This window comes from Mus musculus, chromosome 11, assembly GCF_000001635.26.
Source record: "Mus musculus strain C57BL/6J chromosome 11, GRCm38.p6 C57BL/6J".
Taxonomy (NCBI): Eukaryota; Metazoa; Chordata; class Mammalia; order Rodentia; family Muridae; genus Mus; species Mus musculus.
Window position 1 is genome coordinate 53,864,542 of NC_000077.6, and position 27,255 is coordinate 53,891,796.

Genomic DNA, 27,255 nt, shown 5'->3' on the forward strand with positions numbered 1-27,255 from the left:
TATTATTAAAAAAAAATCATTGTTTATTAAAACCATTTCATTGCCCAAGGCACTTCAGTAGCCTTCACAAAATACAGGTTTGGTGTTTGTTTTGTATTGTAAGTGGGTGAAGCATGTGCTTTCGGAGCACCATGGCAACATAATCAGAAGAGAAGACAATCACACTGAACACAAAACACCCACCGATGTGACACGACTGCAGCCAGCTACTCTGAGAGACTGTGACACAATTTACATTTCTTTCTTGTAATTTTCCTCATGATTATACATCGTAAAAGGAAGAAGCATAGTGTTATTATTTTTGGCACTCAGAGCAGCTCTAGTGGCTAAGATTGGGAAGGCCTTGTATGGTGGTAACTGCACACCAGCCAGGGTGACCCTGGGCTGGGGAACACAGGCAGTTCCCAAGCTTCTGCTAAGGGACAAATAGCTTGAGACATAAACAGCAGATGACAAACAAACAAACTCCCCATGACAGTGCTGGGAGAGGGAAGGGACACTCTGTTATCCATACATTTCCTTCAAGACACAGATAAGTGGCTGGCAGCCAGAATTTTGATTTACACAGCAGTGGAAGACAAGCCTTGGCCTCAACAGTAGATTTCTCACAGGGCCTGGACAAGCCCAGGACCCTGACCACACACACAGTACCTGGCTGTGGGACTGAGCAGTCACAGTCAACACATTGTCTGCTTTATGGACCAGCCTCCACCTTAGTCTCCTTTGGGCTCCCTCAGTCTTTGTTATGTCACGAGTTAAGAGTGTTGCAGTTAAAACTTTTTAACTGAGAAAAGACGAGAAATCAAACTATCAATGGAATCACTTATTTTCTGAAAAGAAATTTTTGTTTCCTTCTGGTGCATCCTAGACAAGCACACTGCCCCTGAGGGACACTTATTCCTTTCCTGTAAGTTCTGCAGTTAGGGAAAGGAGAGGGAAAAAGACCTGCTGTTCTATGTGCACCCTTATCAGGTCTTAAAAAATAACAAAGCATGTCTAGCAGATGTTTCTCATAGTCTTCCAAGTCCTGCTTGTTCAAGAGACTCATTCATTTCTTTGGAAGGCCCACATCCACCACTGTGATGGGACGTGCAAGCTGTTTGGTTAGCCTTGGTGGCCCTAGAGGAAGGTGACTCTCCAGGACAGATGCCCCAATCCATGAGCATGTTAGACACAAGGTTAACAGAACAGAAAAGCCCTCAGTCATGGAGAGCATTTCTGACAACATGAAGGTTTCCAATCAGTTTTTTGCCTTCTGGACAGGGTGTTAGAAGGCTGTGCTCTTTAGGACTGTTGGGCTTTCTTCACCATCTTTTTGCATTCTTGTCTGGCTTTGGATTTGCCACTGTTTTATTCTATTAAAACAAGAAAAACAAATGTTAGGAACAAACTTTAAACAGATACCTACCAGTATCAAAATAGGTAAACCAGATCAGGAGAGAAACAAAACAAAACACAAGGCAAATTTTGATGTTTTTCTTGGTCCCTGTAGTTCAGAGCTGCTGCTTTCATTGGCATTCACAAGGACACTTGCTCACACAGGATCAGGTCATTGCTGTAGATAGCACCATGGTCAAGGTAGTCAAGGTATTTGTGAGACAGGGTATTCAGGGAGCACTACTTTAAGGAGCAGACCCATAAGAACTGGCCAGGCCCAGACCCAATGAATCCACAATTAGGAGGAAAGTCTCTTACCCTTTGACCCTTAGCATCTGGTCAATGGTATCTGGGAGAGGGACACCAAAGCTCTCAGGGAAGAACAAGGTGAGGATAGCTGTCAGGATGGTCAGACTTCCCATGAGAATATAAGGCAGGAAGCGATCATAGGCACCTATGGTGGAGCAGAGGACCCAGGTTACAGTGAGACTGTCTTAGTTGGGCTCTTTATTCTCTCTGGACTCTTTCTAGCGCTTACTATCCCGTGGGCACCAGTGCTTCCCAAAGCCTGGGCTGCCAGAGTGAAGTCTGGCATCTACAGATTCAGAACCCAGACCTGGAACACATGTGCCCAGAGGTCCAGCAGTGTTTACACTGGACAAGGGAGAGGTAGAGGGGAACAGAGACAGGACAGCTGCAGGGTTTCCAAGCAACACAAGGTGCTTATCCAGGACAGGAACAACTTTCTACCTCTGCAGATGCGTCACAGTCTGATTTACACTCAGGTTAGACTAGGTACTGCCCAATTAGAGCCATGTAGCATGCTTGCAAAGTAATTGCTACTCTCTGGACACTGGCAAGTGCTCTCCTGAACTAGAGATATGCAGAGAGAAGCAGCTGCCAAGAGGGAGTACTCTGAACCATAGAAACTGGTGTCCTGATACATAAAATGTCAAAAGGCAGATCTTTCCAGGGCATAAAACATCTTGTCAAGTGTGCCATGCAGGCCTCTATATGCCACCTAGTCAGCAGGCTGAGGCAAGAGGAGCAAAAGTTCAAGCCCAGCTCATACAACTTAGTGAGCTACTGTTCTGGAAAGTAAACTGAGGGCCAGGGAGATGGCCCAGCTGGTTAAAATACTTGCTGCTAAGCTTGGAGACTGGAAGAACTGACTCCCTAAATTGTTCTCTTACCTCCACAGATAAACTGAAGGAATGAAGTGTTTATGTTATGGCAACTGTCTGTCTATCAGACCTCTTGCATGGAAAGGATTCTCTTCATTTTCCTAACTCTAAGAAAAATTCCTCCAGGAAAGTACACTGCCTCCCTAAAGCATTTCTTCAGATGAAGACATTGTACTCTGTGATGGAGGGTCTGGGGAGTCTGAAATAGAAACTCCCAGACGGCCTCATTCCCATCTAGCTGTGCTGTGAGTTACCTGACATTTGCAAATGAGCGCCTTCTCTACACTACACTGAAGGAACCTTCTCCAGTCAGGGATCCAGTAACTGTAGCATCCTGCTAACCACAGGTGCTTGTTCTCCAGCTCACAGTAAGGCTACTTAGAGCTTCTGTCCCATCCTCCAGTGCACCATGGTACTTACCTAGGTAAACAAAGTAGGGAGACAGGATGCTGCCAAGGCGGGATGCTGTGGAGCTGACCCCCACACCCATGTTTCTGACCACAGTGGGGTACAGCTCAGCTGTGTACACATAGACCATGGAGTAGGCAGAGGTGATTCCAAACTTCCCCACCATCACCAGGGCAGTGGACAAGTAAAACAATTCTGGAGAGACAAAGAAAGTTAGCAAAGGCAAGAGAGTCAGTGCAAGGGTTCCCTGAGGAGTTCTCTTCTCTTTTCTCCTTGGTTTGGGGTGGAACAGTTGGTCAGTTTCTGTAACTTTCCATCAGAAGAAAACACATGGCTAAGACTTCTTAAAGGAGATTAGTAGAGGAGACAGGGCACTTCATGTATGTAAGGGTGCATGTTTCTCAACCCTGAGGCCCAGCCCACCTGCCTTCCAGAAGTCATCCTGTGTCATGGAGGAGCTGCTTCACCTGGTCCTCACCCTGAGGGCACCATGGGATTAACTAAGGACTTGTATGTGAATGGGGGAGTTCAGTTCTAACTCAGGTCATGCTTGCAGGCTACTCAAGAAGTTCATAGATCTGGGCTTCTGAGGTGGCTCAGTGGGCAACAGAGCTTTCAGCCAAGCCTGGAAACATGTCTCCTTTTTCCAAATAAATAAGAGTAATAAAATCACTGGGGGGAAAAAACCCAACAACTATAAACCATCTGACCTTGGGGATGACCCTCCAATTGACTTCACTGCCTGATGAGTGTAACTAAGTGTCCCACAGCTCACTCTGAGCTTAGGTGAGTGCCACTGCAGCCACTGCTAGGTTCCATAATTGCATATTCTTGTGTAGGGGTGGGAGCCTCATTGTCACATTCTCCAAAGGAATGACCAGAGGTTTCCAAACCACAGGGGTATGCGTGATTCTGGCAAAGAATGGACAAATAAAACTTGCCCTGTGGTCAGAAAGAACTACTGCCCTCTAGTGGGCTACCAAGGCAGCCTTAATCATGATCCTTGATCATGCTGGGGTCATTCCCATTACAACATCAGAGCAATAATGTAGCCCAGGCTGACGTCAGGTTCCCCAAATGGCCAAGGATGACCTTGAACTGATTCTCCTGCGTCGTCTTCTGCTGCTGGGATTGCGGGTGTGACCCACCAGGCCTTGCTCTGTCTTCCCTATCAAGTCTTCTGAAGTGTTCTCCCTGACTTTCCCTAGGGGTCCTGCTACCTCATGTAAATTTTACTGAATGCCCCTTGTTTAGGGTGCTACTCATGACTGCTCTTTAGATGAGCGGAATTTCCATTACTTGTGTTCACAGATGGTGAGATCATCTGTGAAGTACCAGCATCTAACTTGTCTTCTCCACTAGGAACAGGCTCCATGCAGACCCACTCCAGCTAGTCCTTGAATAAGTTAATAAGACAGGACTAGAGGGATGACTCTCTTATCTCATTATTCTAGAGAGAAAAATATATATGAATATATTAACTTGGGTCTAGGCTTAATTAATCAACAGCCCGAAGCTTTCTTGCCACTGAACAAAGTCCAGGTCATGAAGAACACTCTGGTTTTGTGATACCATCTCTTGATTTTTTAAGTGAGCATTGGGTACATATAGCATACATGTAATGCTCTTGACTGTATACACTTTGTTAATAGCCTGGTTCAAGAAAGGGAAATACCGAAGATTTAGAGCAGTAAACAAATGTGTTCCATACCTGAAGGCACCAGCTGCATGAAGAGAAGGACACTGCCACCCAGGAAAAGGGCAGCCGAGATAGAATATCGCCGGGGCAAGTACTGCAACAACAGCCAGGCCAGCACATAGGCTGGGACTTCAACAGCCGCCAGTAGGAAGCAGTTCACATAGATGTCCCCATGCAAGTTAGGAGTGTCAAGAGATAGTCCAAAATAGCCCACTGATATGGTCAGCCTGCAACAGGGTACAGAAGAGAGCTGGAGCAGCAACATCCATCTCCCCAGACCCACACACCTTCACAAACTTTCAACCTGAGAAGTTCTGAGCTGCTCTTGATTCAGGGAATGGGAGAGCAGTAGTAGACTCCACCCTGGGCCTTACTGCATAGTCCAGAAGTTAAGTTTCCCTGGGCACGAGGAGTGTATATAACCTTTGCCAGTGCATCTTCAGAACATGCCATAAAGAAAGTGTCTCACTAAAAGAACCTATGTAATTCACACTGACTTAATCACTAAGGGAAAAGACCCAACTATAATTCAATATTAAAATCCTACTCTGAAGTATTTGTAAAAATCCAGTTCCCTGCTGTATGTGCTCTGCAAACAGCAGCTTTAAGAAGAACTAGAGAATATTTAATGGACTAGGTAAGGTATGAGAGAAGTGGAGGATTACAGGAAAATATAGCACAAACATTTGGAGAAGGACCCTTAGTAGACTATTTGTGATCAGTCAAGAAGGGGCTGACAGGAACCCTAGTGTTCTAGAAGGGACAGCTCTCAATGTTGCAGGAGGCCTCACTGTTTTTTCGACCAACCCCATGCCTGGCTCTGATACTAGTAGGGGTTCTCCATTGATGACCGATACTATATGGCAAACCAGACTCTCTTTAAGTCATGTACAGGTTGAAACATGTTATAGTGAAGGAAGAGAGTAGGCTCATAAGCACCAGGAAACTCCAGAACACTAGGAGAGTGTGGGAGATTCAAAGTAAGTGGTATATCTCAGGCTAGAAATCTGGTGTAGTCTCCAAGTGGCTCCTGTTCCTGAAGGGGATCCATGGGTGCTGTATTGCTCTTGAGGCATCCTGGACAATTTGACTCAGGCCGATCCTTGCCCCAAACCAGAAAGCAAACTACCTTCTTTCTGCAAAGCTGGCTGAGTCCATCAGGAAGGACTCTGAGGGGAAGTCTACCCTCTCATCTTTTTTTTTTGGTTTTTTTTTTTTTTTGTGAAAGATTTATTTTATGTAGCGGTTTTCAGACACACCAGAAGAGGGCATCAGATCTCATTACAGATGGTTGTGAGTCACCATGTGGTTACTGGGAATTGAACTCAGGACCTCTGGAAGAGTGGTCAGTGCTCTTAGCTACTGAATCATCTCTCCAGCCCTGCCCTCTCACTATCTTATCACCACTCATCCAGTAGACTTGAGGGTCTCCAATGTCCCAGGGGTCTGGCAGAAGCAATGCAGGTATCCTTGTCGTTCCTCCCAACCCCCCGACAGAATGATAGATTCCTTTCTGATAATTGCAACGCCTTCTCAGAAGACACCTGGAGAGGACACCCAGGCCATAGCATTGACTTCAGTACAATCTATGAACATCCCAGAAGGACCATTATCCCACTTTGTTTCCAGTCTCTGGAACCTAAAGGATAAAGTATCTTCATTGAGGCCCTTCTTTAAACCCCCAACTGTCCCAGCCAGAGAGTGTGTGTCATCAACAGAAAACATTTTAAAAAGGAACAGTCAGAGCTGGGCAGTGGTGGTGCACGCCTTTAATCCCAACACTTGGGAGGCAGAGGCAAGAGGATTTCTGAGTTCTAGGCCAGCCTGGACTACATAGTGAGTTCCAGGACAGCCAGGGCTATACGGAGAAACCCTGTCTTGAAGAAAAAACAAAACAACACAACACAACAAAACAACAACAACAAAAAAAACCAATCAGGTATGGAGCAGGGTGGGGTGGGGGTGGGGCTGTTTAGGGTGTGTGGAGATGAAGGATAATAAGGACCCAATGTAGGGGCGTTCCCTCTGTCTCCACGAGCACAGTAGAATTGCTGTCAGTTTCTTCCTGGCTATTTACCACAGATAATCTACTGAGGGAAGGGACAAGGGACAGGACAACTAAGGCAAGACCTGTGGGATTCCCTTGTGGGATCCCTAGATCTCAAACAGCCTCCATGATCATTTCCTCCTTTTCTGGGTTTCCATTAATTAAAAACTGTTACGTCTCCGTGGCTGCCATCCATCACAAGGGAGAATCCTTGTATCTGCGATGACAGAGGTTTCAGCTTTGGTCTGAAGCGTGTCTGTAGACAAGAGTCCTGAGAGTGGGTACAGTTCAGGCAGGTCTCACTTACGTACCACAGGATTATAGACATGATGGTGATGACCCTGATATTCCGTGTTCGGATCAGATCATAAATGTGGTGCAACTGAGGCTTCGTAGAATTTAAGTCTTGTAACTGTAGGAAGAAAATAGTTAGTGGTCTAGGAAGGAGAACAAGTTGAAGACCTGCCTCATACAGGCACACACCTAGCACCCATCATTTTCGCTATCTACTTCTCAAGAGTTAGGGAGCACTCTAAGGTTCTTCCTTGAAAAGACAGAAGTACAATGACTCAAGGGGATGTCCAAGGCCCCTGCAGGCTTAGTCAAGGACAAACTAGAGTAAATAGAAAGAGGTTTTGAAAAGAAAGCACAGCAAAGGCAGAGGCCAAAGCTGGCAGATGCCTCACTGCATCGACCTGCCTATCCTCACTGGACAGGCACTTCCCAGGGAGGCCTTGCGGTTGCTTAAGTAAGGCTGACTCCCAACTCTCTTGGCCAGAGAGAAAAAAGTGGCTGTGAATTTACTGAGCTGATGTGTAAGTGGAGTGAATGGTGTGAGTCCTCATGCTGTGTTGTTACTGGTCTATTTCCAAGAGAAAAAAAAATTCAAATTGAAAAACAGGAAAACTGACCCACCCTTCACCCAGATTAACTTCCTATGAGATTCAACAAAGCCAAGGCCATCACTAAACCACAAGCCTAAACAGTGCTGCTGCTTTCTTAGCTAACCCAGCTTGGGAACTTGTTTCTACCAGCTCAGCAGTTCACCAAAAGGTCACCTTGGGATTCCAAGAATCCTGTAAAACAACTACATTTCCTTAGTGAGGCCAATGAGGCTTATGGGTTCACTCAGACTAACCCCTTACTTAAATGCCACCAAAGCCACCTGACTTAAAATGCCTTCAGTCCTGCCTTCTGTGCTTAAGAGCCCCTTTGGAGAATGCTAAGTGACAGCTATTGCTGGGCTACCACTTCAGGGAGATGCTGGCAGGGTTCATAGTACTCAAAACTTTTTGTCTGCTTGTAACAACTGCTTCATCTCTTATCAGCTGCAAGTCCTCATCATGCCTAGAGCATCTCAAACAGCCTGCTGCTCACACTGCAGCATGGCTGGAGGCAGTGTTCCTTCAACCAGTCCCTTTACTTCTCACAGAAGAGACAAACCCCAGAGCCATGGCTGCCAGCACTTGCAGTGTCAACTTCATGAGTCTGGGAAAGGGATCAGGAAGCAAGAACCAGGACCACACTAAGCCATGGCCTCAGCGTTCATGAGAATGGGGAAGAGAAGTGGCAATCAGCAAGAATCAGGCTCCAGGATGATGGGCAACAACTAATTGAGAGAGTGAACAGAGACAGAGCACTGCTGATTGTAAATCTACCAGTGTTCTGATTATCTTCAGATGACAATCTCTGAGGCATAAGAAACTCCAAAATACTGGAGTTGATGAAAACCTCTTTCTTATGAAGGGTGTTTACTATTAAAAACATAATTAAGCCAGGAATGGTGGCTATCATTTTAATCTGAACACGTGGGAGGCAGAGATAGTCAGGTTTCTGTGAGTTTGAGGCCAACCTAGCCTCCACAGAAGATTTATAGACCAAACAGGATTCCATAGTGAGACGCTATCTAAAAAGGGGTGAGGGAACAGGCAGTTGCAGCACGTACCTTTAATCCCTGCACTAGGGAGGCAGAGGCACTCTGGGTTTGAGGCTACCTGGGCCAGGTGTAAGTGTGTAGGCTACAGGATGACCTGGGATTTTACCGCCAATCACTTTTTTAGCTTCTCTTTGAGACAGGGTCTCTCACTGACTGATTGTCTGTCTGACCAGTAAGCCCCAGGGATCCTTCTGTCTCAGCTTCCCCAGTATTGGGATTACAGGCACATTCAGCCATGCCTGGCTTTTCAGTCTGTTTTGGGGATCTGAACTCGGGCCCTGATGCTTGGGTGGCAAGCACTTTACAGACTGAATCATCTCTCTATTCCTCCAACTTCTGCATTTTAACACCCCTTGCCTTAGGGGTGGCCATGGCTTAGGGAAGGCAAGGGCTAAGTTCCTGTGAGCTGTGTTGTATGCTGCTGACCTAAGATGGTGAGTGTGAGCCTCCCCAGCAGCATCCACGTGGCATTTACCTCACTTGGATCGAAGATAGTGGAAGGTGCAACAATCCCATTGATTTTGGCAGCTTTGCGGATGATCACCTCTGCCTCTTTAATTCGGCCTTGAGAGATGAGCCATCGTGGGGACTCAGGGATGAACCTGGAAGACAATGCAATCTAGTGAGACTTCCTGTTCACTTGCTCTCCAGAGGCTGGACTTGGCTTAGCTACATATGGTAAATGAGGCCTCAGACAGAGAGGCAGGTGTGTGGAATGTCTGGTGTTCATAAGCCAGAAATAAAGATAGCCCAGTAACTACCTGAGGTATGAGCTCTGCTGAACACTGACTGAAGTGGGCAAAACCTGAAGCGTCCTCCTATACATCCCAAGGGGATCTCCACTCTGGCTGGCACCTGCATGTCTGCAATGGCGGCGCCCCCTTCTGGGCTTTAAGGAGACAGGTACTACATGGGCTCCTGATGCCTGGCTTCTGCTGAGTCAGGCCCACCCAGATCCTGCTATGTCTACTCTGTCCCTGTGAGGCACGGGACCTTCTGCAGGGATCACTTGACATCCATCTCTTCCTTACTCCACCTCCGATTTACTCAATAGACTTGTCAGTCTCTCTCCACAAAACAGCATTGTTACCAAGGCTGGAGACTGGTGGCTATTTTCCTTATCCTTGTGACCAGGCAGCCCTCTCTCCTCTCTCATAATCAGGAACCATTGTTTCTTCTGTTCCCACTCTTGTCCAGGATGATCTCCACTGTGCAAGGGATGAGGATCTCACCCTAGTCTAGTCTAAGGAGTAATTCCTGCCAGGATTCTTCTTGGCTTGGAATAGCTTTTGCTTTACTTGCCCAATCTCCTCCTGTTGGCAGCACAGCTGGAGCCTGCCTTCCTCTGCAAGGCCATTCAAGGAAGCTCAATTTGGAACTCTCCCTCTCTTTACTTCCCAACCCCCCTGGTCTGGGGCCTCAGCATCAAGCAGCTACAGCCCAGGTCTTGCTGGGATGGGAGAACTTCCCAGAGGTTTGGCTGGTCTCTATCTGCTTGCAGCAAATTCTTAGCTTAACCTAGAACAGGGCAGAGGAGATGCCCACTTATGTGTTGGGATTCTGTGCTTTTTTGGCTTTTCTGAGTATAGAAAGATTTTATAAATTGACTTAACAAATAATTTGCACCCCCTTTTTCTGTGATCTAGAATTGGAATTTGAGGGCTACTGCTGCCCTCTACTGGATATGACACAGAAGCCACCCCACAGGGTAGGCAGCCCAAGGGCCAGGGCCACACACTCACCACCAGAGAGCCCCACATAGCACCCCTGGCACAGTGAGCGCCAGCAGCAGCATCCTCCAGTCTCTGATGAAGTATGCAAACAGTGGCAGCACCATGAAGCCAAACGCATAAAATATGCAAACTCCTAAGGTGGCGAATATAATTCGAATTGACTTGGAAAGAATTTCTGTTCCTGTTCAAAACAAGGAAGAGTCAAGTTAATTATTAACGAGGGTTATTTCCTTATGAATCTTCTGTGATATCATTTTTAACATAGAGACAAGGAGGGAGCCACAAGTAGCTCTGTGTTGAGAGTCTTTGTGAAGGGTTACATCTGAACTAAGTCTGCTCTGATTTGCTCCTAGGGTTTTCCTCTGAGGTCTATGGATAACAGTTCTCTTATGAAAACATCATCACCACCCTCAGACACATGCTAAAGAGCATTAGGCCCCTGTAAGTCCTTACACAAGGAAGAACTAATCAAAGGCAAAGTCACTACTAAAGCCACACATGCTAACTATTATCCTTTGTGGAAAAATGTTCTAGTAACTGCGAAAAGAAAACAATCACCCTCCCCATTATACAGCCGAAGGAAGCCAGTGTCTCACTGGTTAGAGCAAGGCTCTTCTAAACAGAGAGACGGGAAGCTTTCCAGTGGGGACAAGGTAGCTTGTCTAAGTCATAGCTTTGAAGGGTAGACTGACCAAAACCTGAACTGGACTGCTCAACTCACTCTCCTTGCCAGACACTGATAGCCACCAATGCTCTGCAGCACCTCTTTCCTGGGTAGTCTGCCCATCGTGGCCCATCTCCCCTTGGTGTGCCTCCTTCTTTCTTGTTACCTAAGCCCTTTCTATGCAAGCCTTTAAAAAGAGAATCCTAGTTAATGACTGAAGTACTAATAAGGCCAAGAGGCCACAACTCAGAGGCCAGAAGAACTGGACATCAGAAGTCAGAACCATTGTTAGGCTCAATTGCTTATCTGGTAAACTAGGTTTATTTACTAGGGAATTCTAGTCACAAGGGACATCACAACTTGTCTCCAGTCAAGTGAAACACAGGATCAAGTACTCAACTCCAACCTGATGTCCATACCCAGGACAAATGCTGCCACGTAGTTGGAGATCTGACCCATGCCAACAAGGACAAAAAGCACTGTAAACATCTCGAAGTTCACAGAGAAGACCTGCAGGAAGCTGAAGCCAGTCTGCATGCCCATGGTCAAAAACAGCACATTCTTGCGACCAAACCTGGAGAGGAAAGGAGGGTCACAGAGAAGCAGCTGGGAGAGGCAGCAGCCACCGGCTCCCCTGAGGGGCTGTCTCCCAACACAAGGACTGCCACCAGGGTAGTCCCACCCTCTCAGTCTCCATGCAGACATTGAATTCCATACTTTCCAGGATGAATGTGTAGTCTGGACACTCATGCTGCCCAAAGGCAGTGCCACAATGATGCTAATGACTGCAGGAAATGGAAAGACAGTTGTTATGTGTAAATCCACATATTCATAATAATTTTTTTAAAATCAGGTAAAACATAATTCGTGGTAAATGAGGACTGGTCATTTATCCTGACTTCCCTCTGTCAAAGATATGAATAACTAGAAAGAGGTGTAGAGGAAGAATTTTTTATACAAGTGCTGAAAATAGTGAGCAGAAAGAGAAAAAATTCTGTGTTATCATTGCACAGCACCTTATGAACCGACACAGGCTCTGTATGAGGGATTGCCAACCACATGATGCTGTGCTATGATCTTGTCAGAGAGACTGACCCTGACCTGAGCCTGTGAACGCACCGCCTTTCTGCACTAAATGCCACGAATAAGGGAAGAGGCTTAGGGGATGTAAGATCACCTAGACCTGCAGTGGGAAATTCTACAATTCTCAGGGTTCTTTAATAGATAAACCTCAAGGCAAAGAAAAGGGTAAAGGGGAAAAGACCAGAATACATTAGACTAAAATTTATTAAGTTAAATAAAATTATTAAAATTATCAAATTAAATTAATGAAATAAAATAATTTCATTATTTTATGTACATGTATGTGTACCTAGTGCCTGGTGTTAATACATCCCTGCTCCTGAGACTAGAGTTACAGATGGTTATAAGCTGACATGTGTATGCTAGGAATCAAATCCATGTCTTTTGGAAGAACAGCCAGTGCTCATGAATGCTAAGCCATCTCTACAGTCCCAGGATACTAAAGTTTGTAAACGGACAAGACAAAACTTGTATTTAAAGAGGGGTCAGTTGTGGTGGCAAATTCCTTCAATCCTAGCACTTGAGAGACAAAGGTAGGAGGATCTCTATGTGTTCCAAGCCAAACAGGACTACATAGTAGAAACACATCTTTAATAAATATATGAATGGAAAACTATCTTCCCCACAAACATAGTAATTATACAAATAAAGGAGTTTGGGCAATAAAATCAAAAGACAATCTCTGGAATGCCATAATCGTGATTTTTGAAAGTCTGAAAGATCTAAAATCTCAAAGCATCAAAATGCTGAAAGCATAATTTTGGAAAAATTAATTTTATGTGTATAGGTATTTTTGCCTATAGGTATGTCTGTGTATCATGTACATGCCTGGTACCATCAGAGGCTAGAAGAGAGCATCAGATCCCCTGGAACTGGAGTTAGAGATGGGAATCTGTAACTGGGAATCAAACCCAGGTTCTCTGTAAGAACAGCAGGCTTTCTTTCCAGCTCCCAATTTAACTCTTGATGACAAACAAAACAAAACCAGAACAGCATCAACAAAAAAGCCAACTAAATTAAAAAAAAACCTCCATCACTCACCAAAGAATATAGAGAAATTTTTACTTTCACAAGTACAGATGTACAAAAAGTACATCTCTTCATGAGGAAGTTCCAACATTAAAATTGGAAATATTACAAATATGAAATATATAGCATAATAAATTATAAAAAACAATACTTATACGTGAAAATAACCAGAGGAGATTGGTATAGTTTAGAGGCACAGTGCATGCTGAGCACACACAAAGACCTGGATTAAATTTCCATCATAGGGCTGGTGAGATGGCTCAGTGGGTAAGAGCACCCGACTGCTCTTCCGAAGGTCCGAAGTTCAAATCCCAGCAACCACATGGTGGCTCACAACCATCCGTAATGAGATCTGACTCCCTCTTCTGGAGTGTCTGAAGACAGCTACAGTGTACTTACATATAATAATAAAAAAAAATTAAAAAAAATTTCCATCATAAATGAAATGGAAACAAAAACAACTGCAAAAAGAAGACCCAGGGCTGGCGAGATGGCTCAGCGAGTAAGAGCACTGACTGCTCTTCCAAAGGTCTAGAGTTTAAGTCCCAGCAACCACATGGTGGCTCACAACCACCTGTAATGAGATCTGATGCCCTCTTCTGGTGCGTCTGAAGACAGCTACAGTGTACTTATATAATAATTAAATCTTTGGGTCGGAGAGAGCAAGGACTGAGTGAGCAGAGTTGACTGGAGCGAGCAGAAGGTCCTAAAATACAATTCCCAACAACCACATGAATGCTCACAACCATCTGTACAGCTACAGTGTACTCACATACATAAAATAAATAAATAAGTCTTTAACAAAAAGAAGGCCCAGCACACAAAAATGTCTATTATGGGATAGATTATGGGCAACTGCACACAGGCAGCAGAGGAGCTGAAGACTGGCATCATTACCTACAGTGTAGACTGCTGTCTTTGGTAAAGTAGCATGTTCGTTTTCTTTTGGTCATGGTTCTTTCTGGAGAATACATTCACATGCACAGTCTACATGGTGGACCTTCTCCTAAGTCGATGCAGACTCACACACTAATCTCTTTGGGACACACTCTCTGATACACCTGAAATAACACTTTCTCAGGTTTCTAGGAATGTTTTGACTAATGTGTTGCAGTTTTCCTGAGTACCACAAAGGATGCATCATCAATCTCTTCCCAGGACATAGCTTTCTTTCTTTAAATACATAACTTTCTACTTTCTTTACATCCTTCTTTACAATGAAAATCTCTTTTTGGAGGCTTTCTTTGGTGTGTGTGTGTGTGTGCATGTACATGCAGGTGCATGTGTGTGTTCTCCTGTGCACATGTGTGTATATGCATGTGGAATCCATGTCAATCTCAGTGTTTTTATTCAGAAGCTGTCCACATCATTTTAAGACAGGTTTCTCACTGGCATCTAGAACTCACCCATTAGGCTAGGATGGCTGGCCAATAAGCTTCAGAGAGCTCCTGTTCCTGCCCTTCAGTCACTGGGATTACTAAGGCATGTGCCATGTCATTCTGCTATTACATGCATGCCTGGGACTGAGCATGGAACTTCATGGTTGTGGGACAGACCTTCACTGACTGTGCTCTCTTCCCAGGTTCAGAATTCAGAACTTTGAGTTTCTGTTTGTGATTTGGGGCAGTTTTAGGCTTTAGGGTTTGTTGCTTTGAACTATCCCTCTACCGATTATGATTGGCACTGACATGGAAGTGGTTACTCATGGGCGCTAACTTGGCTGGGCAAACACTGGATGTGCTTCTGAGGCAACAAAGTTCCCCTGCCTGCCTAGCAGTTGTCAGGCCACCTCCATTTTGGTCAAACTGTGAAGGTAACAGAATTGAAAGTCATTTGGTAGGAGGTTGAGAGTAGGAGGTGGGTGCATGTGAACTAGAGGAGGGCATGTGCTAGTCGGAGGACAACTTGCTAGATAGAGATGGTTCTCTCCTTCTACCATGTGAGTCCCTATGACAGAACTCAGTGGTGAGCTTGGTGGCAAGTATCTTTACTCAGAGCAGTCTCTCCCACCCACAGACCTGGTCTGGTCACTTTTAAAGCTGTCAACAAAATGGCAAACATACACACTTACAAAACCAGGAAATACTAGTCTATTTATTCTGTGTTGAGCCTCTTATAATCCAGAAAGCTAGTTTAGGAATGTCACATAAAAGGCATGACAATGTAAAATTATTTTAATTTCATTTGAATTTAGACAAGAATATGCCAGGAAGAAAGCTTTACATTTGTCCCATATAAAAAGTTACTGCTGATACTCTAGACAACAAACTGAAGGCAAAAATCCATTGCCCCAACAGCTCTCTGGTTTGTTTTTCAATCTGGTACTTAACAGCAGTGAGCTGTCCACCTCATAAGCCCTAGTACTTCTCTGGGTGTGCAGACAGGCTTGATGGGGATGCTGGAAGCTGCAAACAAGGACTACAGTCTGAACACAGCACTTTCAGGGTTTTGTTTACAAATTTCAGGTGCAAAGGCTAACACATACACTCAGAGAGGGTGTCAGGGGAGGATTTCATTTATCCCAGACTGGCCTCTAAGTCACTATGTAATAGAACATGACCATAAACTCTTAATCCTGCTGCCTCCATCTTCTGAGTGCTGGGATTACAGGTGTGCACCACCACACATGGTTTATGTGGGGTGTAGATCAAACATAGGGTTTCATGCATAATAGTCAAATACTTCGCCACCTGAGCTACATCCCTTGCTCCCTGCCTCAAAAAATTCAGAAAAGGTCTTTTAACACATCCAATCATCCTTCTGCAGGGAAGGTGATCCTTAGTATGTCATGGATTTTGTTTCCATTGTTTCTTTGAGAGTAAACACTATAGTGTGGAAATTAAACACTTTACTCTGGGGATCATGGTGTTCTTTGCATGGTAAACAGGTTCTTAAGCTGGCTCATAAAGATCTGTTTAACCTAGGACACAACTGGCATGGTTTCTACACCCAACTCGGGGAACCTCCCTTCTTGCTTTTGACATTTCTCAATTCCTTTGAGATTCAGTGCACATTCTACCCTTGAACTCCTTACTCCTACCTGGAGGACATCTTAGCCTGGTTTGCCCTTCCCCTAGTTGCACATACTAGAAGGTCTTGTGGAATACCCATACATCCAACAATACCCTGAATCTCTCCAATTAGAGGTCTTATAATCACCCCAAATTCAGTAACATTCAATAGTATTCAATATTTTCTCTGCAGATGTGATTCTTAGTTATTAAAGGGTATAATATCTTACTTTAATACAAAGATTTGACTAGCCAGCAAGTTCTCCAGACTTCATTATCTCACCTCTCCATCTCTAGCAGCCTTGGTCCTATGCTCAGCCCCTATCATTCTTTGCATTCCCATCCACTGAAAAGCTCCTAATTGGTCCCTTTAAGGTCCCCCCTCACTTCCACACCAAAGTATTTACTCTCAAAGAAACAATGGAAAATAATCCCTGCAGAAGGGTGACTGGATGTGTTAAAAGACCTTTTCTGAAAATTTTGAGGCAGGGAGCAAGGGATGTAGCTCAGGTGGTGAAGTATTTGACTATCATAAAGGTGGTGGTGGCACATGCTTTTAATTGCAGCACTGGGTAGGAGGCAGAAACAAGTGGATCTGTGAGTTTGAGGCCAGTGTGGTCTATAGAGCGAGTTCCAGGACAGCCAAGACTACACAGAGAAACCCATCTTGAAAAACAAAACAAGCTGGCCAGTGGTAGTGCACGCCTTTAATCCCAGCACTTGGGAGGCAGAGAGGCAGGCGGATTTCTGAGTTCTAGGCCAGCCTGGTCTGCAGAGTGAGTTCCAGGACAGCCAGGGCTACACAGAGAAACCCTGTCTCGAAAAAAACAAAACCAAAACCAAAAATCTCTGAGAGTAATGGTACAGCCTTGTAATTCTAGCATCAGGAAAGTAAGGCAGAAGGACTGCTATAAGTTTAATGTCAACCTGGTCTAAATAAATATAAATAAATAAATAAATAAATAAATAAGTAAATAAGTAAATAAGAATTAGAAGTCCCAGAAAGATAGCTCAGTAAGCAAAATGTTTGCTATATAAATAAATAAATAAGAATTAGAAGTTCCAGAAAGATAGCTCAGTAAGCAAAATGTTTGCTATCTAAGCCTGACGATCTAGTAGGATCTTTGGAACTAATGTAAAAGGTATCTCCTAACCTGCAAATATATTTTGTTGCTTGTACACTTCTTCCTCATACACACACACACACACACACACAAAATTAAGAAAACAACAAAAAAAATTGAGTACTGATGTGAGAATGACCATATATGTAAATATGCAATCATAGAACCCGAGAGTATGAGACTGAGTAAGCAGCTTTGCTTCCCAGACAAGATGACATCTGTCTCAGCCTGGACTTCTCTATGAGCCTGCTAGCTGGCCAGGAGGATGCTGTAGCACCCTTTACTGCAGTGGTTCTCAACCTTCCTAATGCTGAGACCCTTTAATACAGTCCCTCATATTATGGTGACCCCTGTAGTGGTTTAAATAGATTTAGCCCCCATAGACCCATGTGTTTGAATGCTTGACCCAAGGAATGACACAATTAGGAGGTATGTCCTTGTTAAAATAGGTATGTCTTTTTTGGAGGAAATGTGTCACTGTGGGGGTGGGCTTTGAGGGCTACTAGTGCTCAGTCTCTCCACCCATTGAGGAAGAGAGTCTTTCCTGGTTGCCTTCAGATCAAAAAGTAGAACTCTCTGCTCTTTCTCTAGTACCATGTCTGCCTGGATGCGGCCATGTTTCCTGCTATGATAATGGACTGGATCTCGGAAACTCTTAAGACAGCCAATTAAATGTTTTCCTTTATAAAAGTTGCCTTGGTCATAGTGTCTCTTCATAGCAATGAAAACCCTAACTAAGACTAACACCAACAATAAAACTTTGTTGCTACATCATAACTGTAATATTGCTACCGTGAAGAATCGTAATTACTCCTCTGGCAGGGGCTGTGAACCACAAGTTGAGAACCTGGCTCTCCTGGGTCTAGGAGTATACTATCAGTGCCACCATGGCCAAGTGCTCTCTGCTGACCTCAGCTGTCTGTGATAGATCCCAAAGCTCCAACAAAAGGGACTTAGCATAATGGACCTTCTGAGAACTTCACAGTTCTCGATGAAATAACAATAAAGACAATAAACCCTCATAGACAATCTATTTTTATTGTTGCCTTTGGTTGCTCAGGCAGATTCTCCCTAAGTAGTTCAAGATGGCCTGAACTCTCAATTCTCTGGTCTCAGCCATCTGAGTAGTGGGATTAGAGGTGTGTACCCACTAGTGCTCAATCTCTCCCACTACTTGAATTTCAAGGTTTTTTTTCTCTAAGCCATTAATGAGCCTTAGATAAAAGCTTTAACATTGCACAATACTATGTTTGTAACAAATAACATTCACTCTTTTGGTCATACAGTAAGTGCCATACCCTCAGCCATTTAGCTGAGGGACACCAGAGTACATCATTACAGTTATGATGGAGCACCACTGACTAGTGAGATCTTTATCTTCTCTTACCTTGTTCTGAGCCAGAACCCTATCTTCAGAATACAGAGGTGGCCACCATGGTATTGCTTAATGTTCTACAATACAGTGCATATGTACATGTATGGTATCAACTCCCTTTCTCAGGGATAGGAGAGTGCTTTAATCTCCTAGGGAAGATTAGTCCCTAAGAGACTGTATTAATCTCTAGACTAGTGCAAAGTGAATCGTGGCAAAGTAACTGGTCGTTGAACTGTGGGTACACATGACTTGACTGACTCAGGTTTCTCTGTTCAGTAAGGATTATGAAATGATGTGGGAGGTCATTGGCCCATTTTACTTAATATGGAAAAATATGTGCTAGATATAGCTACTGCTGCTTCTGAAATGCATGGCCCTGGGCTAAGAGAACATGATCATTTGAAGTCAAGTCCAGGTATATACTCCTTGATAAGTGCTGGACACCTTACCTGTCTGAGAGCTGTCCTGAAATGAAGGAGCCCATCAGCACACCCACGAAAAACAAGGAGGTGGTGAGTGGGGCTTTCCAGTCATCCTTACACACCAGGTCCCACTGTAGGAGGAGCAAAGGGATGCATCACTTATTCCTTTTCTGAAATTTCAGGCTTCTTGGAAAATGAATTGGCATACCCTACATCCCCGAATGTTCTGACTACAGGAGCTCACTGATCTAGCAATGACTCACCTGGGCAGCAATGCAGAGAAAACAGGTGGCCTCTCCCTCTTCCTCTTGTCTTTCATAGAGTAGGCTCCCATGTCTCAGTTCAATTCAAGGAGAGGAGAGGGCAAGCAGTAATACTCTACCAAGCCAGACACTGATCTCTGGTCAGCAATGACTTTTGGGCATGCTGGTAGGTGGATAAATGTTCCACACATGGCTGCTAATACCATGACTGGAATGGTTGGGGTCATAAAGCTGAAGGAACCAATAATGATAGGCAGCTTCTGTGTCATAGATAAAATTATGGCTCCTTTCTTTTTTTTTTTTTTTTTTTTTTTTAAAGATTTATTTATTTAGCCAGGCAGTGGTGGCGCACGCCTTTAATCCCAGCACTTGGGAGGCAGAGGCAGGTGGATTTCTGAGTTCGAGGCCAGCCTGGTCTACAAAGTGAGTTCTAGGAAAGCCAGGGCTACACAGAGAAACCCTGTCTCGAAAAACCAAAAAAAAAAAATATATATTTACTGTATATGCGTACCCCATTGCTCTCTTCAGACACACCAAAAGAGGGCCTTAGATCCCATTACAGATAGTTATGGGCCACTATGTGGTTGCTGGGAATTGAACTCAGGATCTCTGGAAGAGCAGTCGGTGCTCTTAACCACTGAGCCATCTCTCCAGCCCAGCTACTGTCATTCTTAAATATGAAAAAAATGTATTGCTTTTGCTACAACAAAGATGACATGAAGGATAAGTTGCTGTAAGGTGTTCATCAGCATGTCCTATATGATGGTTGAAGACTGATACATCCAAGGTAGACGAGAAGTCTACTCAGAGGGCTGGGTTGTATCTGAGTTGGTAGAGTGCTTGCTTAGCATTCATGAAGCCCTGGCTTCAATCCCCAGCACTGCACAAACTAGGTATGGTGGTTCATGTGTGTAATTGGGAAGAAGGATCAGAATGTCAGTATTTAAGGTCAGCCTCTAACTACAAGTTAATACCGATGTTAGCCTGAGCTACATCAGACCATGTCTTTAAAAAGGAAGTAGGAGGTGGTAGAGGAGGAAGAAAAGAAAAGGGAAATGTACACAAGATTCTAATGCCAAGTTCTAAAGTTGTGGACCTAAGTAAGTCTCCCAAATATACTTTCAAGGCTGGATACCATGTGGAAACAGATCAAATTGTTCTATAGGCATGGTAGCATCTTTCTGGCTTGATTTATCCTGTCCTTAGTCTAGGGAAGAGGATAACTTGATGAAGTAATATGCTGTCACCTACCACTGATAGTCCCTGACAACTCTAAGTGCCTGGCTGTGATGGTTTGCATATGCTTGGCCCAGGGAGTGTCACTATTAGAAGGTGTGGCCTTGTTGGAGTAGGTGTGTCACTGTGGTTGTGGGTTTTAAGACCCTCATCCTAGCTGCCTAGAAGCCAGTATTCTAGCAGCCTTCAGATGAAGATGTAGAACTCAGCTTTTCCTGTATCATGCCTGCCTGGACGCCACCATGTTCTTTAGAATCCTTGATGATAATGGACTGAACCTCTGAATCTGTAAGCCAGCCCCAATTAAATGTTGTCCTTTATAAGACTTGCATTGGTCATGGTGTCTGTTCACAGCAGTAAAACCCTAAATAAGACACTGGCTTACATTAATATTTGTCTCTTAGTGGCCACATGGAGCCTTTGAGATGATTGAGAAAGATAAGAGGGCTCAAAAGTACAGGGTGGATCAACTTTCATATCTAATACAGTAGGCATTTGGACTTGGCCTGAATTATTTTTAGAGGGGTAGGATGATAGTCAAAGTACACTAGCTAGATGAGCTTACCCATTGAACCTAATATTCCTGTACTCATCTCGCTACTCAGCTACAATTAAAGCACTGGAAGATCAGATCAGCAGTGCTTCTACTTGGTGGGTGGATAGGCAGTACTTGGCCATGAGTCAAGCTTCATGGCTAGAGAGCTGTAAGAGAGGAACCAAACTTTGAGAATCTAGAACAGCTATGACCAGGAGTCTACACTTCTTTCTAGTTAGAAATGTGCCTCTCTAGTAGTAGTAGGCTCAAGGTATATTAATATAGTTGTCAAGGATTTTCAAACGGTCCATTGAGATAAGATTCTTTATCTCATTTATGTCTCAAGAAAACTGTTAAGCTCCAACCCTTTCCCCTGCAGAGGATTCATACACTCTTTTGTTCTCCACATGCATGTGGTACTTCAAACACATGATGTAAAACACTCATATACATAAAAATGAATCTTTTAAAAAAAGCTATTGAGGTGTTTTTTAAAGGAGTAAAAATATCATATCTCTTATTTATTATTTAATGCATATGTGTTCTATCTGTATGCATGTGAATATATGAATGTGTGACTACATACATGGAGACTAGAGGAGTATGTTGCGTGTCCTGATATACTCCTTTAAGACAGGGTCTTTCACTGAATAATGTAGCCATGCCTGGCTTTCCTCTCTCCCTCTCTTCCCCTTTCCCCCCACCATCTTTTAAGACTGGGAGTCTGTGTAGCACTGGTTATCCTAGAACTCACTCTGTATACCAGGATGGCCTTGAACTCAGAGACCTGCCTACCTCTGCCTCCTGAGTGTTAGGATTAAAGGTGTGCTCCACCATTGCCTGGCTGCACGGTGTGTATGTGTGTGTGTGTAAAAGGCATATATGTGTTTAGGTAAGTGTATGCTTGTCTCTGCAGATGGAAGAAGGTATTGGATCCTCTGGAGCTCTATTAACAGTTGGTTGTGAATTATCCATGGGTACTAGAAACTGAATTCAGGTGAGCACAAAGTGCTCTTTACCACTTAGAAATCTCTTCAGCCCTATCCTTCTTTCCTTTCTTCCTTTCTTCTTTTAATATGGGAGCTGGGATCCAATGTCAGATCTTTATCTGTGCAGCAAGCACTTACTCACTTAGACATCTCTCCAGCTCAAAGAAGTACATCTTTTGGCTTTATATGTAATGAGAATTGCTTTTCAACTGTGTGAAGAAAGGGGGTAGGGCAGAAGAGGGGGCGGTGTAGTCTCCAGGGACTAAATGTTCTTATATCGGTGAACTAGTTGGAAAAGTGATAGGATTTGTGCTCAACATGCAAAAGTCTTCCATGCAATGTACCTACTGTGTTTGCATCAGTGACCAAGCATACGAGCAGGTATCAGTTAGTAATAAAGGCATTCATTTCTAAAATATTTTGTTTTGCTTTCCACTACAATTAATGATGAATCCTAGTTGTGAGAGTTTGTAGTCCCATCACTTAGGAGCTAGAGGCAGGAAGATCACTTGTCATCAGCCAAGGCAGTGCAGCAAGACTCAATATCCAGAATAAAGTTGAAAAAAAAAAAAAAAACAAACCAATAGTGGATTCTTACCTCAGGACTCTCAGAAAAAGAATAATATTTGCTATCAAAGCCTATTGTGCCCACAGTGCCCTGAGCAGAGGAATGATCTGGGAATCATAGGATGTATGATTTCTCTTTTGTTTATCAGTTAGTTCTTAAGCCTTCTAGAAAGGTTCATAATTTATTCCCTCACCATTTCAATAAGAAAGTTCTGATAAAAGATCTTCCTTATCAATGGATCAATGGATAAAAGGGCCACCATCCTTCAACGTTATCATTTCCTATAGGTTTAGGCACCAGGCCTAGCTGCCCAAAGCCCAGATGATCCTACACTTCAATCTTTAGAATAAATTCTTTTCTTTGTTCTATGACTCCTGACTTTGTGTCACTATCAGAACTCTGACCCAGGGTGATGGGTCTGAGCAAGAGAGGGACTCAGTCTGATTGCTTCCTGCCAGCTGTGTCTACTACAGCTGTGCATGCCCAAGGGACCAGGTTTGTTTGGCTACTTTGGTTTGCCATGAAACTGCAAAGGCAAAAAATGAGGGTCTGTGATTCTCCAGAGGGGGGTGGGGGGAGGGAGGGAGGTGGGAGGTGGGAGGTGGGGATGGGAATGCAGATGGGGTGAGGGTGGATGGCTAGCACAGGCAGGCAGTCAGTCAGGTCCTGACTCCAGGTGTCTCTGGCCTCTATATTTCAGAGTCATGACAGCCCAATCACCTAGGGTGCTAGGAATTTTCATCCAGGTGGGTTGTGAATAACAGTGGGAAGGAATTCCCATTTTCCAAGATGATCTAGGCAAGAGACAAGACTGATGAAAAACCTAGTCTAGTTGGGCGTGGTGGCTCACGCCTTTAAACCCAGCACTTGGGAGGCAGAAGCAGGCGGATTTCTAAGTTTGAGGCCAGCCTAGTCTACAAAGTGAGTTCCAGGACAGCCAGGGCTACACAGAGAAACCCTGTCTCAAAAAACATAAAACAAAACAAACAAACAAAAAAGAAAAACCTAGTCTAGAACAACAGAGAGTGATTTGGAGAACTGCCAATGCCTAGGTAAGAGACTTATGGAAAGCAGAGACACAGTGTAGGACAATTCAGAGACACGTCAGACCACAGCTGAAGGAGTCCTACATCATAGGCACCAGAAAGCTATAACGAAAACTTGGCTGAGTTTCCGTGAAACCACAGAGCAGGTGACCCAGAAACCTAAGAAATCACCCAGGTTCTCAGAGGAAGGAGTAGTCCTGGATTCATAAGATGATGCGGTGGGACTGAGGATTCTAGGTGTGTGCCTGGGATGAGCAAGGAGCAAGAAGAGGGACTAGCCTACAAGCATATAGCTCACCAAACTTTCCTGAAACAGGGACACACAAGCTCTTTGACCTTCTAAGAAGGGTCTCTTTCTTTTGTCCAATCCCACTGCCTGGTTTTGGACACACACAAACAGCCAAGCTACAGTCAGTGGGGTGGAGAATCACATTTCCCTTAAACATTCCAGCCAATCTGGTGGCTCAAGTTTCTCTTTTGTTTATCAGTTAGTTCTTAAGCCTTCTAAAAAGGTTCATAATTTATTCCCTCACCATTTCAATAAGAAAGTTCTGGTAAAAGATCTTCCTTATCCAGGATCTGGTCAAGATGCAGGGAGACACAGAAACCTAATCTATTGCAAGCATGTAGTTCACTTTCTGTATGTAATTTATCTTGAAAGAGAAAAAAGTCAGCCTTCTATCAAAAGAAGAAAAGAAAGAAAGACAAGAGGAATCAATTAACAGTGTACTTAAAAGACCTCTATCCTTGATTTGGGGCAGAGGGCAAGTTTAGAGACATTTATTTAGAAGGCAGGGAGCTGACTAGCTGCAGTTGTCAGCAGACCAGGTCTGGGTTGAAAGAAAACAGATCTTGGAAAAAGTCATCAGAGTGTTAATGCAGCAGCTTTCAACAATGTCTGTTCATCTGAGTGGAAAAGCCTTGAACTTCAAGACAGGCATTCCAGTATTTCCAAAGAAAAGAGCCAAGTAAAGTATTAAACTTGCCTCCTGCAAAAACTGCTGACCTGTAAGTAGGTGAAAGGGCATATAACTCTTACGAAACTGCTAAGATAGCTCAATAGCATCCAGATCCATTGAAAAAAAATAAATAAACACTGACATTAGTTATGCAGTAGGTCAAAAAGAATCTGGACTTTTGCTGATCAGCCAGCCTCTGGGGAGCTGAATAGTACTGCTTTCACCCTCAGCAGCGAGCAAGACGACAGTGAAGTAGGGGCAAATGACTAGAGAAAGCCCAGCACTCTCAAGGTCAGGGTAAAAATTAAAGACACGACAGGAAGCTGCTTCAGATTTCAACTGCCCCTTTTTTGGGCAGCCAAAGCAGATTTCAGGAATTGATGTGTCAACCCCAACAGCCTCTGCCATCACTTGCTTCCAAGCACTTATGAGTTTGGAGCTTAAGATGTAGAACAATTGACAATCCCTTCTCTGTGGACTCAGGGGTCAAAAGCACTTTACTATCTCAGTAAATACATTTTTTGTTGTTGTTTTGTTTTTCAAAATAGAGAACTTCCCTATGTAGCCCAGGCTGTCCTAGAACTCAACTCTGTAGACCAGGCTGGCCTCCAACTCCTAGAGTTCTTCCTGCCTCTGCCTCCTGAGTGCTCAGACTAAAGGAGTGTGCTCCATCACTGACCAGGCCCTTTTTTGTTAGGTAGTGATACCTGATCCTGGCACGATGTCACTTAAGTTAAAAATCCCCAATGGAGCTCAGATTTCATTCTTACTACTTATGTAGTAGGTAAGCACAGGTTTGAACACATCTAACCACAAACTCCCAAAGGAAACAGACAGTGACTCTTGTGGGGATACTCTCTGACTCTACTCTTGAAGAATGATATATACCTGAGAGCCCCTGTAAGGAGGGAAGCTCAGTCTATACCTCCAAGAGTCTTAAATGCCAAACAGGTACTCCTAGCTTCTCCCTACTGCTCCTGAAACCATTTCTTGATGTTGGATCTAGACCTAAGGGCTAACTAAACTCACCAAGAAACTATCTCCAACTGGCCAATCCCAATCCCTGATACTCAATGAACCAGTTGCTCAATAGTATCACAGAAGATTCTTCTCATATTCTGCATATTCAATACTGCTGAGCCTCCAGGAAACTACAGTTGGTGCCCAAGTCCCCAAACACATCCACATGCACCATTAAATGGCCTGCCACACCCCCAGCAGAGTGACTGAGAAATGTCAAAGTCACCCAAGAATAAAGTGCAAGGGGATGAGGAATTAGGTTTCCATCGCTTTTCAGAGTAACCTTACATGCCTTACCGAACCTCTCCAGTGATCTTGTCCCAGAATACTGTGGAAAAGACTCCATACCAACAAGTCACCCTGGATAGATCTGCAGACACATGGGTCCTTAAGAAGTAACAATCCATCGCGGGCAAATGGAAAACAGTTTCTCCTGGGGCATGGCAAGCCTTCATTTTGGGATGAGGACAGGTGAGGGAAGAAAGAATAACTCCAGAAAAGGTAGAGAGTTTGGAACACACGTTTCTTTAACTTTAAAAAGTTCTGCAAAGAGTCTTTCCTTTCTGAACAGAGGCTAAAACTGTGGCCTCTTCTCTGGAGCAAGTCTGAATCCGGCCCCTCTGAATCACATCACTACCTCGAGAAAGTCCCACCCCTCAGGGTCTCAGGGCATCTCCTAAGGGGCAGAACCTTCTGGACTCTATCTTCAATGGGACCCTATGGACGGATGGTCTGCCAGACACTTGTCCCCTGAGGGGCGTACTATGGCTAGAAGTCATCTCATAAAATGTTCCTGGGCCACCTGACTGGAGGATGCTCATCAGCCTGTGCGTTGGACGAAGGGCTACAACCGTCGCCGCGATGTCACCAGACCCTGATAGGGGGGCTGTCACCTACCTCTGTCACGATGGTGGACAGGAAGACGTCCTTGTCGTACTCCCAGCCATCCAGGCAGCTCTCCTGCTCCAGCTGCTCCAGGTCCACGTCCCGCCCCGGCTCCAGCCCTAGCTCAGAGAAGTTGGCGATGGTGGCCAGTCGGTAGCGGCGGCATTTCTGAGGCACCTGTCGTCCGTCCTTCGTCTCCAACGGGATACTGTGGTTGCGCCACGCGCTGCTCAGGTTCACGGTGTGAGGCACAAGGCAACGGTGCTCCGGGGTCCCCGCCAGGAACACGATGGACATACCATTGAAGCCATTGGGGATGATGCTGGCGCTGAGCAGGAAGAAGATGAGGCGCTGGAAGGGCCCCCACTCGCCTAGGAAGGCGGTCACCTCGTCGTAGTCCCGCATGCCGTCCTCAGCCTCCCACAGCGCCCGTATGGGAATAAGGGGACACCGTGGCGCGGGAGACGGGGCGCTGAGAGCCTCTGCGTGCAAGGCTCGTGAGTTCCCACCGACGCCTCCGACTCGGCCACCGCCAACTTTACATAGGGCCTGAGGGCGGGGCGGGCTCTGGGCATGGGCCTGGGCCGCAAGGCCCGCCCCGCCGTCCCGGCTCTGAGGCGCGGCGCGGCGCGGCACGGCGGGGGCGGGGCAGGGGCCTGAGT

General features: G+C 44.8%; 1 protein-coding gene across 6 annotated transcripts; it reads right to left on the reverse strand.

Moving 5' to 3' along the window:
- On the reverse strand, positions 1-27,255 carry Slc22a5 (solute carrier family 22 (organic cation transporter), member 5). Of its 6 annotated transcripts, none has more exons than XR_001779934.2 (10): positions 26,606-27,255; positions 19,120-19,223; positions 11,455-11,622; positions 10,394-10,565; positions 9,127-9,253; positions 7,027-7,127; positions 4,681-4,895; positions 2,982-3,164; positions 1,696-1,831; positions 1-1,355 (listed from the first exon to the last, which is right to left on the reverse strand). XR_001779934.2 is itself a non-coding variant. In NM_011396.3 (10 exons), the coding sequence occupies exons 1-10, from the start codon at positions 26,996-26,998 to the stop codon at positions 1,268-1,270; spliced, it is 1,674 nt and encodes a 557-aa protein (NP_035526.1). In that variant the 5' UTR covers positions 26,999-27,162; the 3' UTR covers positions 1-1,267. The 6 variants fall into 6 exon arrangements, 5 of the variants coding, with proteins under 5 accessions (NP_035526.1, NP_001349640.1, XP_006532713.1 ...); NM_011396.3 differs by having other exon boundaries at positions 11,468-11,622; positions 26,606-27,162; NM_001362711.1 differs by having other exon boundaries at positions 11,449-11,622; positions 26,606-27,162.